Source organism: Podarcis tiliguerta, assembly GCF_965153285.1.
Source record: "Podarcis tiliguerta genome assembly, chromosome: 7".
Classification (NCBI taxonomy): domain Eukaryota; kingdom Metazoa; phylum Chordata; class Lepidosauria; order Squamata; family Lacertidae; genus Podarcis; species Podarcis tiliguerta.
This window is the reverse complement of record NC_139540.1, coordinates 84,064,105-84,079,052: the sequence shown is the minus strand read 5'-3', so window position 1 is coordinate 84,079,052 and position 14,948 is coordinate 84,064,105. Positions and strand designations below refer to the sequence as shown.

Genomic DNA, 14,948 nt, shown 5'->3' with positions numbered 1-14,948 from the left:
TGGACTTAATCATCCAGGGTTCTTTACCTTCTTTTCTCTTTTTACCTTTATTGTGAACAGGAGTTGGTCTTCTTGGCAGGTAAAATGGAACTTTCATGGTTTTTATCAATGGTGTAAATTGATTTTCTCACATATAACAAATATAGCAATCAACATGAAAACAAAGATAAATATCTGAAGGATAATTTTGAAGAGAAAATAACAAATACATTTTCACCCAAAACTCACTGATTATGAGGGGAGAGTGCTTTTGCTCTCTCCTAACTTGCAGGTTTCCCACAGGTGGTTGTCTGGCTACTGCGGAAACAGGAGGCTGGGTGGATGGTCCTTAGGCCTGACCAGCAGTATCTTCTGATGTCCTTTGGAAAATAGTTCACCATTGCTTTTTTGCTGCTACAACCCACCAAGCACTCCTCCTGCAAGGAACAGGTAAAATGAATAGAATTGCTCTTTTGGTTGAGAAATATCCAGATTTTTATGAATAAATTTATATAGTGGGCAGTTTGGCCACTGCAGTCTGGCAATAGTCACAGTGTGTTCCATAAAGGATGTTACACAAACTGTGGTTAGCAACATGAGTACCTCTGTGGTCAGCATATTCTGGTTCAGGAACATTCACCGTTGGCAGAAGGCACTACAGTCATACCTCAGGTTACAGACACTTCAGGTTGTGTTTTTTTGGGTTGCGGACCACCGAAACCCGGAAGTACCAGAACGGGTTACTTCTGGGTTTCAGCGGTCGCATATACGCAGAAGTGCCAAATCACAACACACGCATGCGCAGACGCGCCACTGCGAGTTGCGGACGCTGCAGGTTGTGAACGTGCATCTCGCATGGATCACGTTTGCATCCATAACTGTCAACTTTTCCCTTTTCTTGCGAGGAATCCTATTCAGAATAAGGGAATTTCCCTTAAAAAAGGGAAACTTTGACAGCTATGTTCGCATCCCGAGCGTCCACCATAGTGGGAAGGCTGGATCCATGAGTGGCCCAGGCTCGCCAAGAGGGAGCGAACTAGAACCTAACACTTACAAAGCTTCCATCTTTCTAGTATTTAAGCTCAGCTGATTTTTTAAAAAAATGTTCTTATTTCACCTTTCTCCTTTATTTTACAGTATACAGAGAGTAACACAAGAACAAAGCCCCTCGCCTCGCCTCCCTTCTCAGACTACAAAGTTCAATCAATTACATCTCACCATAGCTGCCCAGCAGAGTTTGTCCATTGTTACTCAGGTACAAAGGAAAACTACACCAAGTTTCAGTAAAGTCATCATCTACTTGATATAATAAACAGCAACAACAATTTATTCTTTTTAGAAGAAGCAGTTACACTTAAAAGCTTTTGAAACCCTCCTTTTAAGGTATGATTAGATAAAACACACTGCCTGTTGGAGTGAGCAAACTCTCCTTGCTCCCAACTTAGCTTTGGAGTACCTGTAAGGGTTTCCTGTCCTTCATACGCATCATGTAAATGAACTAGACCTGTCTTTACCATCTTTGGAAATTTTGAGATATGCCCAGATTAATAATTAATTGGGATATTTTAAATGAATCGGGGGGGGGGGGATTGTGGGACAAAACAGTGCCCTGTGGCAATCCATAGCATAAAAGTCATGTGCCCAAAGACCACTCTCCCAGTTCTACTTTCCAGACATATCCTGAACAGGTGGGAGCACAGTGTCGGCAATACCTATTGCACAGAGTCTGTCCAGAGAGACACCATGCTCAATGGCATCAAAAGACACTGCAATGTTGACCAGGATTGCCCTCCCACTGCCTTCTCATTAGGGTGACCAGGGCTGATTTGGTCCTGAAGCCCAGAACTGAAATGGATCCAGATAATCAGCCTCATCCAGGAATGTCTGCAGTTGTTCTGACACAACCCTCTAAACCCTGCTTTCCCAAAAGTGGGTACAGTCATACCTTGGGTTACAGACGCTTCGGGTTGTGTGGTTTCGGGTTGCACACTACGCCGAACCCGGAAGTACCGGAACGGGTTACTTCCGGGTTTTGGTTCTTGCGCATGTGCAAAAGCGTCAAACTGCGACCCGCGCGTGCGCAGACATGGCGCTGTGGGTTGCGGACCCTGTGGGTTGTGAACATGCTTCCCACACAGATCACGTTCACAATCCAGGCGTCCACTGTATTTGCATCCAGGTGATATCTGTTATAATCTGTTAGGCCCTGGACCAGCTTTTCCCAGGAGTGGCTACACCACTGCCTCCTTTAGGGTTGCGGACGCCACCTCCTCATACCATGAAATGCTCACCACGCCCTGCACCCACCCGGCCAACACTTCCCCAGGGGAGAAACAGCCCGCTTCACTACCTGAGGCAAAATGGTAAGGCACCCCCCTCTACTTCTCCTCCACTGAAGGCTTGCTTGCCTGGGTCACACAGCTATGGCTTCCAGGTTCCAGCGAAAACTCACAGAAAGCAGGAGTGAGAAGTGGTGGCAAGATGGTGCATGAGTTCTGTGGGATGTGAAACACAAGAGCAGTCAAGTACAACATCCCTAGAGTGGACATAAAAGGGGATGTCTGGACCAGCCAGTTGGAACTTCCTGTTTCTCCTAGGCTGGGACAGACTTCCTCTGCATGTGACTAGAGGTGGGCGTGGCCTCACCTGCCCAGGTAACAAATGAGCAGGACTGGTCAGCCATCTCTCTCTGACCACATTCGTTGAAGAAGCAGCATCTGCTTAGCCTAAGATGTTTGCAGCCAAGAGAGGACAAAGGAGCTGTCTCCTTATGGGATAGTTTCCAGGTGTATATTACTTTTCTAATTTAAGTCAGCCTTCTGGGATCTAATTGTGAACAGAATGTGAGTGAGTAAACTCTTTTTTATACTTTTATAGAAGACTGTGTCGTGTCTATCTTTTTATGAGGGACTAAATGGGGAATTACCAACGAAATGTATTTTAGCGAGCCTGAGCAAACGCATCCGCTGTGCAAGTTTAGAAAGGGGAATGTTACTCTGCTAAACTGTAGAACTTGTTAACACAAGTTGGAAAGGATATAATCAAACAATATATCCTCTCCTGCATCCCTGAACATTCCCATAAGTTCTGCAAGCCCTCACTAAAGACCACCGCTACTTCTCTGACAGTGGCAGGGGGCAGGTGCCCACGGGGTCACAGCCCAAGGCAGCTGCCTCTGGCCCCACAGCCTCCCAGGCTGGAGATCATTAGGCATCATGGGTCACAGAGGTGGATTTACGCAAGTGCAACCAGTTCGGTCATACTGGGTGCAATGACTCAGGGTCACGGCAACTGTTATTTGGAATGGAGCATGAGAGGTGGGGGAGGTGGCAATTTGGCATTGCACAAGGCCCCACTGAGATTTGAGAACCCGAGGTCTGCCATGGGGGGGGGGGGCACGGAATCCAGACTATGCCATTGCACCCATGCAATGGGGTGAAGCAGTCACCTTGGGCAGTAGGCACCAGCAAGGTGCCCCCCTTGCAGCAGTCCTGCCCACCCAACTGCCTCCACCACCGGCAGAGGAGCCAGGCGAAGTCAGTGCCTGAAATCCCTGCAGAATGTGTCCTTTAGCAGGCTCAGCTGGGGAATGGAAGGAGACAGAGAACCAGGGAGTCTCTTGTTTCTGCAGGATTGGGCAGCATGGGGAGGGAGATATTGGAGGGGAAACATAAGGGAGGGGTGTGTGTGTGTGTGTGTGTGTGTGTGTGAGAGAGAGAGAGAGAGAGAGAGAGAGAGAGAGAGAATGCATGTATAACATTGGTCATTTTCTCCAGCTCCTGTGTCGGCCCCCTCCACCTCTGCCAAGAGGAATAAGCCATTCTGCTTTCTGCTGGTTCTCTTCCATTCATTAAAGGACCCTTTTGTTCTGGAGTCCATTTTTTATTTATCTGAAAACAGCCGGTCTCCATGCAGAACTTTGCTTGTTCTTTGGGGAAAGTGGGTCACGCTGTGCCTATGACTCTTGGGTGCCCCCTGCTGGTGCCTTTCCACGTATGCAGAGAAGTCCCAGACCCATTGTGCTCATGGTGAGGATGTCTGCTCCTGTCAGCCTCCTCACTCTCCCTCCATCTTTTATAATCCTGCACCGAGCAGAGGCTTCTGTTGCTAGAGGAGGGCAAGAAGAGATGAATAATTCAGAGACAATTCTGCAGCAGCAGCCAGGAAAGGGGGCTGCCTGCCATTCCCCACTAGGTTTCCACAATGAGATTCGCTCTCCTTCCCCTTCAATTCTGGCATCTGATACACAGAGCAGGTCACAGGCCTGGCTTGTGTAAAGGAACCAAAAACATCCCGCCGGAAAAGAAGAGCTGGCTCTTGGCTGCAGGCCTCCCTGTTGCTCCCGGCAAGTTTCCCCCCCGAGGCTGAGCCATTTCCTCTGGAAGCACCTGGTTTTGCTCTTGCTGACAGGAGGCAAAATCTATTTTAAAATCCTGAGGAAGTCACGCTGGGAAGGAAGATGCTTGCAATTTCCTGGTCCCTTATATTTGTGTCAGAATTGAGGCCGTGGAAAACAGGCCTTGATCCTGCCTGTGAGCTGGACCAAGAGAGCCACAGGCCCCGGCAACCCAATTTTCAGGTTTTAGAAATAGCAAGAGGGAGGACATACCACCCCCCCCCTCTACACACACACACACACACGTACGTAATTATCTACTAATGAGGGAAGTGATGTGAGAGAGCCCAGTACATATATATTTATAACATAGCAACAGTTTCACATGAACGAGAGAAGTGAAACTAGGACAGATATTAATTAATTATGAAGAAACAGAGAGCTGGCTTTGGCTCGCTTAGTTCTGTTCCTCGGCTCCTGTTGGGATTAGCTGTAGAGATTCTTGCTCTGCTGCTTGATTTACAGTGTTGTTTTTAAACAGTCATTTAGAAGAAACAGGACGTCCGCTCATCTCTCTCCATAACTGCCCAGTCCTCAAGAGTCCACTGTACCAGCACACAAAGCCCACTGAAACGAGAGGCATTTGAGCCTCTTGGGATCACTTATTCAGGCAATACATGAGATTTCATCCAGCTCCCCATTACTTTCAATTTGCCTTCTCCCCACCAAAAAAAGCTTAGCCACTCCTGGCTTTCCAATGTCTTTGTATTTGCTCACCTGGCGCATCCAGACAAGGTGGACAATTGCCCTGCTTTGGCCACTCATCTTTTCATGGGGCATCTTCCATGTCATCAACCAGTCATTGCTCCCGTTTTGTTTTGTCTCTTCTCAGGAAGTCCAAGGCTGCTCCCAGACTGTGCCATTACCTGCAAATGAGCTGTTGACAACAGGCTTTTTTTCTTTTTACTTACCAGAATAGAGGCTGGCATTTTGATGCCAATGGCCTTGTGTGGAGGCTGCAATAAGCTTGCATGCACTAGAAGTGGCAATCTTATGATAAACCGCCATTTGGAAGCATCTCAATTTTCCTTTAGAGTGGAAGGGAAGCACAATTTCTGCTTGCATAGGAAGCCTTGGTGCTACTCTTCTGCCAGGGGCAGGTGAAGGCATTGCCAGCCAACATACCACTTTTCTAGTTGGCATCATTTAACCAACCCCTTCATTTTTATTCCGTCTCCTAAATACAATGGTACCTTGGTTTCCATGGCTTGGGCGCACTGCAGACCAGGCCCTGCGGTAAGTGCTGCCCCCCACAATGTGACGCCCAGTGTGCCCCCCCCCCCCCAGCTATGTGTCTGAACTCAACAGAATGACGTGGGGTCACTTGTTTTTGCCATTTTGTCACCCCGCTCAGTGATGATACCCAGGATGACCCATACCCACCGCACACCCCTTCCTATGCCACTGGTACAACTGCAGTGGCCAGTACACTTTTCTGTCTGTACATACAATTGTGCAATACCAACTAAATGTTTTTAAAGAGCAGTGGTGACTCCATTTATTTGCCGGGGGTGGGAGAAAAAAGCACTCCAAAAACAGCCAGCCAAGGGCAAAAGCCCACCCCATCTCCAGCAAAGGTCCTATTGCACCAGGGTCCGGGGTGGGAATGGGTTTTGTCACTTGGTTTTGGAGATGAACCTTTCTTTCATCCCATGCAGATCAATGGAGAAGCCAGTGTCTATTGGCTTACCCAAGGGTGGGAGGAGGACGCTACCCCCTCCAAAAAAATGGGCAACAGAGTTTTCCAAGGAGATGGCCCCACTTTAGCCCTTTACGTATTACTTTTTAAAAGGTGGTGCCTTTCTCCCATGCAGTGCAATGGAGACACTGAATTTTCCATTCAGTGCTCCTACCTTAAAACTAAACTGCTTATTTGTAAATTTTCTGTTGTTTTCCATCATATAGCTACGATGAAACTATACAAGGTTGTGGATTTGATGGCAGAGGGTCTGTATGCAGAGCTAGAATCTAGGGCGCCTGCTTAGATGAACAAATGGGCTGCCTAAGGGTGTTCACACAAGGGCACCTCAGACACCGATGGGGAAGCCAGGGCTGCAGAGTCTAGTGGTCACACTCCTAACCAACACTGTGTAAGCAGGGATCCTAGATCAATCAAGATCTCCACTGTGTGGAGCGCTACACATGCAGGAATTGGGGTGCAGAATACTTTTCATGTGCATGGGTGATGGCTGTTTTGTTTGGAAGGCTAGGGTCCTCGTGTCTCCCTCCGGTTTTCTGAACATGTGAAGGGGTTTATCTGAACTGACCTTCCCAATGGAGACTTAGCATCATCATGATCAGATCAATCAATCAAATTATATTGGATATTTTGGGCTCCTGTTCTGGAAATATAATGACATATAATGGGCCCACTGTATTGCCTAATTAAATAAAAGGGACACAGGGAGCAAATAACTTTTTTTATTAAAACTTTTGAGCAAAATAATTATTATATCCCCTCTCCAGAAAAAAACACCAAATATTCTATCAATTATAATTTTTACACTTCTGAAATATAACTTAAGCACTGTGAATTACTTTTTTTTTTTTACTTATGAAATAAAACAAAAACTACAATAAAAAGTAGGTTGGCAGTCTGCAGCAGACAAAATTACCCCTCCATGCTGGCAAGCATCCTATTGCTTTGCTTTTCCCTGAGCACCCCTAGAAAACACAGCCTTCTAAGTTCTGCCCCCTTTGGGAAAGGGTGACCAAGGCGCCAGCAAGCAAATGTGATGCTGTGGTGGTATGGTACCTGCTCTACATCAAACCCCCCATTCAGGCAACTAGATTTCAAGGGGAGAGGACTGAGTCTTGCCATGTGCCGCTGCAGGCATCAAAAGAAACCCACCAAGATGACTCAGTTCTGATCACCTGTCCCTACAGGGGGAAGATGGAAGATTTCTGTGGGACCAGGCCAGGTTAAGCCACCAGTTGGTGCCTACATGCCTAAAACACTAAAATGTCTCTGCAGGCATTCTTCTCTGAGTATGAAGACAAGCAGTGTCAAACATCTGGCATAGGGTTGTGGCTGGTCAGTTGGAGAGGGCGGGACAAGGTCAGAAGAACTGACTAGAGAGGAAGAGGAGGGCCTAGATTTCTTCTGACCTTGCCCTGCCCTCTCCAACTGGCCAACCACAACCCTATGCCAGATGTTTGATGCTGCTTGTCTCAGAGAAGAAAGCCTGTGGAGACATTTTAAGCCTTTTGATACCATTTGTACAGGACAACTCAAGAGAGGAGAGAAACCAGGGAACAGCGGGGTCCAACAAACGGCCCTCAAGGCCTTTGCGTCCCTCAGCAACATTTGATGCTTAGTTGGCACTGGGAAGGCAGCACGAGGCTGGGACATTAAATTGTGACCTTGCTTCCCGTCACCCACGCTCGACAAGGAAGTGGGGCCTGCGGGTTCCATTTTGAATTACCCTTGCTACCCAATGGCATGGTCCTCCTCACCCTGCCTGCAGGTGTGGGAGCCAACACAGCAGCAGCTCTCACCTTTGCTCAAAACTATGGTGCATGCTCAGCAGAAAGCTCTGTAGTTCTGATTTTGAGAAAGGCAGGTGGCAGATTCAAGATGTCCTGTACTATGGTATAGAAAGGCTTAAAAGAAGTTGTAAAACAGCCCTAGAAGGGGGCAAGGCAGAAGTGATTACATTATTTGTCTCCTCATCTCATGCCTGTGAAAAGTAAAATCAAAGACTGCAAAGTGACTCAGTGTTTTTTAATTCCTCTGGCATGTGTGTCTTTCTCCTGCCACAGGCTTTAGTCCTAGCCTGGGCTCTAGCTCTGGCGGCTGTTCCCCTCCGTGAAAGTTTCATCCGGAGTATCTCCATTGGGGGCTTCAGCTTCTCCGTCTTTATCCTTCTTTAGCTTCTTGTTTTGCTTGCTTGAACCCAGAGCATCTTCCTTTGTCAACTCCGAGGCTAGCAATGAAGTGACGGCACAGCCAACTTTTCTGTTTGCTGAGGAGGGTAGAGAGACGAGGGGAAGGAGAAAGACAAAGTTAAAACTCCCAAAGGACGTCCAAAGCAGAAGAACAAGCTGCTGCACTTTGGTAGGTGTTGCTCGGAAGAAAAGGAGACATGAAGCACTGAAATTTACCACCCAACCTCTCCACATAATCCTTTCAATCAACCCCAACGGTAAGGATATGGGCAACATAACACCAGTGTGGGCATTTCCAGAGGGGCAGCTGTTTCCACTCAGTTGCAGCAAAACCACCTTCAAAATTAACGGAGTTATTACAGCACAAGCTGTTGTGGACTGCAGCTCACTTCATCAGACGTCTGCTGTCCTCAGCTACAAGGATATTTATATATTGGGGCACGGGGAGGGGTTGAAACAGTGAGGTCAGAGTGGAATGAAATGCAGAAAGTACCCAGTCAGCGATAATTATTTAATTAACAGTGCTAATTCACTAAACAGTAGTTGTTGAAAGCACAGACAACAACTGTAGGCTGAAAAAAAATTAGACTGTAGACCAGGGGTCCTCAAACTACGGCCCACAGGCCACATCCAGCCTGCCAAGGTCCTGAACCCGGCCCGGCCAGCAACTGCAGAACCCGCTGCTATCTAATGGGTCTCCCGGAATCTCAGCCAGCAGCAGCATGCTGCTGCAGCAAAGAACTCGGCCCAGACACCGTAGGGCGGAGGTGCCTGCAGAGCCCAGTCCAGCTCAGGGAAGTTGACCTCCCTCTTCTCCTTTCTTCTCTGGCTTTCTTCATTCTCAATCCCAGTTACAAAACTCCTTGTCGTCCATGTGGGGCTTGCTGGGCAAAGATCATGGTTAGATCATGAGGAAGGCGGGCAGGAAGAGGAGAGGTGGCTTTGTTAAATGCGCTTCTTTGTAAGTCGTCGGAGAATACGGGTCTCAAACATGAGGTGTTTTTAAGCAGCAGCGGCTTTAATTCAAGATCTGTGGGTGGTTTTTTTTAAAAAGCTTTTGGCTACAAAGCAAATTGCATAGCGCAGGCATAGGCAAACTCAGCCCTCCAGATGTTTGGGGACTACAACTCCCATCATCCCTAGCTAACAGGACTAGTGGTCAGGCGTGATGGGAGTTGTAGTCCCAAAACATCTGGAGGGCTGAGTTTACCTATGCCTGGCATAGCGCTTCCAAGAGATCTCCCCTACCATCGACTATGAATATGCTAGTTTTGTAGGGTGAGGTTTGGGAAGGTAGAAGCGTGTTGGGGGTTTTTTTAGGTGGGGGGGAGATGTTGAGAATTCACTTTCTGAGCCAGAACTGGTGGGAAGGGGTTGCGGCTTTTGGAGGGGGCTGGCGGTTGTCCAGACAGAGTGTATGGGATGTGTTGATGTGACAGGGGCTGAACTTTTTATAAGGCGGGTGTTTATGTGAAAAGCAAAGCAGTTGTTTGGGAGGATGAGTTCCCCTTTTTTACTAGGAGGTCACAAAACACTGGAGGGAGCTGAGCGGATTCTGTGCTGGGGAGACTGCTGTAGGAGCAGCTTTGCTTATGATATTATGGTTATGTAATCCTTACAGTAACCCTGTCAGATAGGCCAGTGTTATTTCCCACCCCACCCCCCACTGCAGACAGGAGAGGTGACGGCTAAAGCCAAGAGAGAGTGAGATGCTTGTACAAATACAAGCTGCCAGTGACGCCATCTTGTAGCTTAGGCTCTGCTTAGCCAGCTGCCCTGATGCAAGGTGACCTGGGAGGGGGTCAGGAGAGAGCAGGCCCCCCATACTTCCCATTGAAATACTTATAAGTTTATGTTGATTGAAATCATTCTTCATTTTAAATATTGTATTGTTTTTCCTGTTTTTTGTGCCCTACAAATAAAATATGTGCAGTGTGCATAGGAATTCCTTCATATTTTTTTCAAACTATAGTCCGGCCCCAACAGTGTCTGAGGGACAGTGAACTGGGCCCCTGTTTTAAAGGTTTGAGGACCCCTGCTGTAGATCTTCCCCAAGTAGGTTGCCTGCACTTGGACTAAAGGCTTATCACCACTCGACCGCTTCCCTTGGTAGAAACGGCAGGGCTGCAGGTGCCTGTTCTGCATCTGAATGAACTTGATTGTTCAGTGTGGCAGCACCTGCACTTGGGAACTCCCTGCCTAGGGAGATCAAGCAGGCGCCTGCACTGTACTCTTTCCAGCGCCAGCTGAAAACACTCTTGTACCTGAAAACGATAAAACTATGTATATTCAAGGACTTTGATGTTTTGGAATTATTGGCCTGGAAAATGAGTAAGAACTGACCCAATCTTCACAAAAACCAAGACTTCTGGCTTTGTGGACTAGAGAAAGGGCTCTAGTGAATGACACCATTTTGTCCTATTTTATTTACAAGGGCTTATATAGCTGAAAAAGGGATACGGCAAACTGATTCTGCAAAAGTGGTTCTCAGAGAAAAACAGCACAAGAGTGTTTTCTGAGATGAAGCCTTTTTGCTAATGACTGTCTTCTGAAGAGACAAAACACTTGTGTATACACACAGTTCTGTGCAACCTAAACCACCTGGTAGGACTGTCTCCTAGAACACGCTACTTCTAGGAAGGGGCACAATACCTGTTTCAGAAGAGACACTCCTGAGACACATGTTTTGGCACAGACTGTGTAGAGAAGTGGATGTCTTCCAAGCTATAAATATGGATAGCTTCTAGCTCATATCATCACATTTCAACCGCCTGATAATGTCAGTACACTCTCGCCCTGGAGGTTATTGCCTCTTGTCTGGATTTTTGGTATCTGTTGCCATGCAGGCTGACCCCTAAGAGGCTTTGGTCAACGAAATCAAACCCTCTTCCCTCTGCTCCACCTGGAGTTCTGACAAGGACAATTAACAGAGAATGTCCCATGCCTGAACCTATTACAGTCACAAAAAAGCAATACTGCCTTTCTGCTGCAAAGAAAGGTACGGGCACCCCAGGTTTTGGGTATGATACCAAAGCAGCTGTTAAGCTGTGAAGATACCTCTTGAAACTGGAGATCATACAGATCACAAACCCTAAGCATCATGAGGGACAGTGGCTAGAGGTTCAGTCATAGAGAAGGTTAAGGAGGATCTGGGAAGCTGGAGGGATCACTTTTGGCCTGCCAAGACAGGCAAACAAACATTCAACACAAAGATCATCACTTGTGCAACATACACACACTTTTACATTATGGCACTGTACCACATGAGTGTGCCCATAAACCTGATCACTAACAGAAGTGTAGAGAAAACTCCAGGGTTTGGGAAGAAGAATGCAGAAGCGAAGACAACCATGGGAGAACCAAGTGGCAACTCTGGTTGCTGACCTGAGATGCTGCAGTTCCATGGAGAGTTCAGTTCACCAGGCACAGAAAGAAAGGGCACACTTCTGGTGTCGCATCTAGAGCAAACACCTGAACATCATGCAAAGGGAACATGCAACTGGCAGAAGAACGACAATTCTAAAGGCAAAGAAAATGCTCCTTGTCACCTGCTTGTGCCTGCCTACCAAGCTGTACTAGGACTATTCTTGAAGGGCAAACCCTGAGAAACGCTTCCTATAGCCGTAGAGCTGGTAGAGCTCAGGGTTGTAAATATACGAAGCAATAAAGACAAAAAGGAATACGTAGAGGTGTCAGCCAGCTGCATTGCCTGGATGATGAATCACTGCAGTACTGGAGTTGGGAACACTGCACATGCCGACAAGGAGGGAGGAGGGTGAGGAGAAAGACAGCAAGGAAACAGCCTCGGAAGGAGCCAGGAGAACCAGGAAGGTGGTCCTGGGCAGGGCAGGCCCATGCTCCAAGACAGAAGTGAGGAAGGATCCACACTTCAAAGGGACCAACTACAGTGAGTCACATGTACTCAAGGTGACCCATTTGGAAGCCCAAAGACAATCAGTTCTGGGCAGACTGCTGAACCCAGCATGGGAGGCTGCCTGAACGCCAATCTCCTCTTCCAAACTTCCTGCCTGCAGCACACGAGGACGTCACACACAAATGGAGGGGAGTGGGAGGAAAGAACATCCACATGCCCATGGGTTACCCGCTCAGGTGTGTGTTCCTCCACCTCACAAAGGGACAGGACAGAGTTTGCTGCGAGGAAATAAAAAAAGCGCCCATCAGGTTACCTGTTCAGGATGCTCCAAAGCTCTGACTGCCTTCCCCACAAGAGAACAGAGGCAACAGGAAACCCCTCTGCACAATTCCAGAGTACCTGGGCTCTGTGTGTATTTACAGGGGGCTTATGACCCATAAGATACTGCAAGAGACAGGGCCTTGTGTACGTTTGATCAGTTCAGGCTTTCGCAGCTGACTGGTCCCTAATTCTTCCATCAATATGAGGAGCAGGGGGACAGCCAGAGACCCACAATTCAAAAGCGTGAGCTTGTGCCATACTGACTGCCAAAGCATGTGAACAAAGCAGGTGATAAAGTCATTTCCCCCCTGCAACAAAGTCAGCACAGAACCATTACATTGTGCTTTGGTTCTCAGAGGTTACAAATTAATACCCAGGCTGCACCACTTCAGACTGCAGGGCACAGGGGCTTCTATGAACAAATGCTCTTCTCCCTAACATGCCAGGTTTCTACGTGAAGGGATTCCTACCCTTTGAATGGAGCACTCCATCTTGGGAGCGCTCACCTACAACCTTAAGTGCTATTACAGACCAGATTCACCACCTGTCTTAGAAATAACTAGGTCTAAAACATGTGGATGGAGCTTCTGGTGTTATGGTTTTTATTTCAGATGGAGACTAAACAAAAGGAGCTGGATCAAGGAAGTGGAATGACCTCATTATCTGAAGTCCATCACCAGAACAGCAGATGGTCTGCACGATGTCAGGGCTGTGGACGTCAATGACAAGATGAGTAATCAAAATCAGAAGGGCTGTCTGAATCAGGCTGAAACCATGACTGTAGGACTATCACTGAGGCAAGCTGCATGGGGACAGACACAAGGCTATTGTGCATTCTCCTCCCTGCAGACGGCAGCAACTGGCAGGCCTTTCTTAATGAACTAGCAGGAACAATATCCCTGCTGACTTATCCCACAATAACTACTTAAGCTATTCAGTGGAGCCCACAAAGGGCTATTCGCTTTTTCATTCCTTCACATCCTAGCATGAATATGCCAGTGCCACTGAATAGCGACAGCTGCTCGTCAGCGAAAGCAAAGTCAAAGATCAGAGCCAATTGTGTTGATAAGCAGTTACTCTGTGGCAGTGATAGGATGTAGCATCCCTCCCTGCCCCCAAATCTTTATGAGGAGGGGCTGTCTCAATTTCTCTTTGAGGGCACATAATGTTAGCAGTAGATGATTCCAGTGAAAGAGCAGCAAAACCCTTTGGAGACATCAGCAGTACATCTCTGCTCTACCTTATTTAGATGGTTCCCATTAATTTCATAGCTCTGAGCATACACGAACCTGGAAATCAAGTCTCACCACTGGGCTGAAGCAGAAAAGAGAAGTAGCTTTGGAGAAATCAGAATCAGTTTGGGGTTACTCCTATACATCTTTGTCACTACAGGCCCAAGAGACCTCTGTACCTAGAAGTACCTTTTGCCAGGTTGAAATTGGCTGAGAGGAAGAAGCAACACAGGGAAGAGGCCAGAAGAGACTGCCAGCTGGCCTGGGCCATCACCAGGCTGCAATCACCATTTATCTGCACAGACTCTTCATCCTAACTGGCGTGGGTGGTTACCTTCCATCTTTCCTAGCTCCCCCTCCTGCCAGGTTGACTCTTAATCCTAATCAGTGGCAGCTGGAGAAGCCTAAGGTCCCCAAACTGTCCAGACTGGCCATCTATATCTCTGCAGTAAGGGCCCCAGGGCTGGCAGTTAGAGGAGCCAGCGGAGCAGGGCCAATGTGTGCACAGGGGTGGAGGGCCGCATGTTCCAGTTGTCCCTCCACGGCTCACCTGGGTAAGCTGTCACACTATCTTTTGCAGTGCCACCTGTAGCATGAGAACATTTCTCCATTTTTATTATTTGTACAGACAGAAATATGTGGCATATCTGCAGAATGGAGCAACACAGAAACTGGCTGGAATTTCAAGTAATACTCAGCAGTGAATGAACAGTGGCTCCATTCAGACATCACACCAACCCAAATTTAAGCTTTTTAAATGGCAGATTGGTATATTGCAAGAATTGAACCAGTACTGCATGGATCTTCAACCCTTGCTCTGTTCAACACATGGGCCCCTCTTAAAGGTTGGTTGCTGCTGAGAGATCATCCCCTGCCTGCTGACTTAGCTCTCTCCTTAAGACTGCTGAAAAAGTGCAGAGCAACTTGAGCCCAACCCTAACCCTAAAAAGCCCTTAAAGGTAAAGGACCCCTGACAGTTAAGTCCAGTCACAGACGACTCTGGGGTTGCGGCGCTCATCTCGCTTTACAGGCCAAGGGAGCTGGCGTTTGTCCGAAGACAGTTTTTCCGGGTCATGTGGCCAGCATGACTAAGCTGCTTCTAGTGCAATGAAACACTGAAACCAGAGCAGTGCACAGAAACGCCATTTACCTTCCCGCCGGAGCAGTACCTATTTATCTACTTGCACTTTTTTTGTGTGTGTGTGTGTGCTTTCAAACTGGCAGGAGCTGGGACCGAACAACAGGAGCTCACCCCGTC

The 14,948-nt window shown here is 47.7% G+C and overlaps 1 protein-coding gene and 1 long non-coding RNA gene across 2 annotated transcripts in view; one reads left to right on the top strand and one right to left on the bottom strand.

The window, feature by feature from the left end:
• Positions 1-351: 351 nt before the first annotated feature.
• LOC310681271 lies at positions 352-1,304 on the top strand. The gene is made up of 2 exons (XR_014513191.1): positions 352-429; positions 1,117-1,304. It is a non-coding gene; the product is annotated as an uncharacterized lncRNA (long non-coding RNA).
• Positions 1,305-8,084: 6,780 nt separating this feature from the next.
• LOC310681243 (protein diaphanous homolog 1-like) overlaps positions 8,085-14,948 on the bottom strand; it is an 80,558-nt gene continuing 73,694 nt past the window's right edge. Inside the window, exon 27 of the mRNA XM_083448876.1 lies at positions 8,085-8,340. Coding sequence (XP_083305002.1) covers positions 8,159-8,340 — 182 coding nt within the window. The 3' untranslated portion in view covers positions 8,085-8,158. The remainder of the gene's footprint in view (positions 8,341-14,948) is intronic.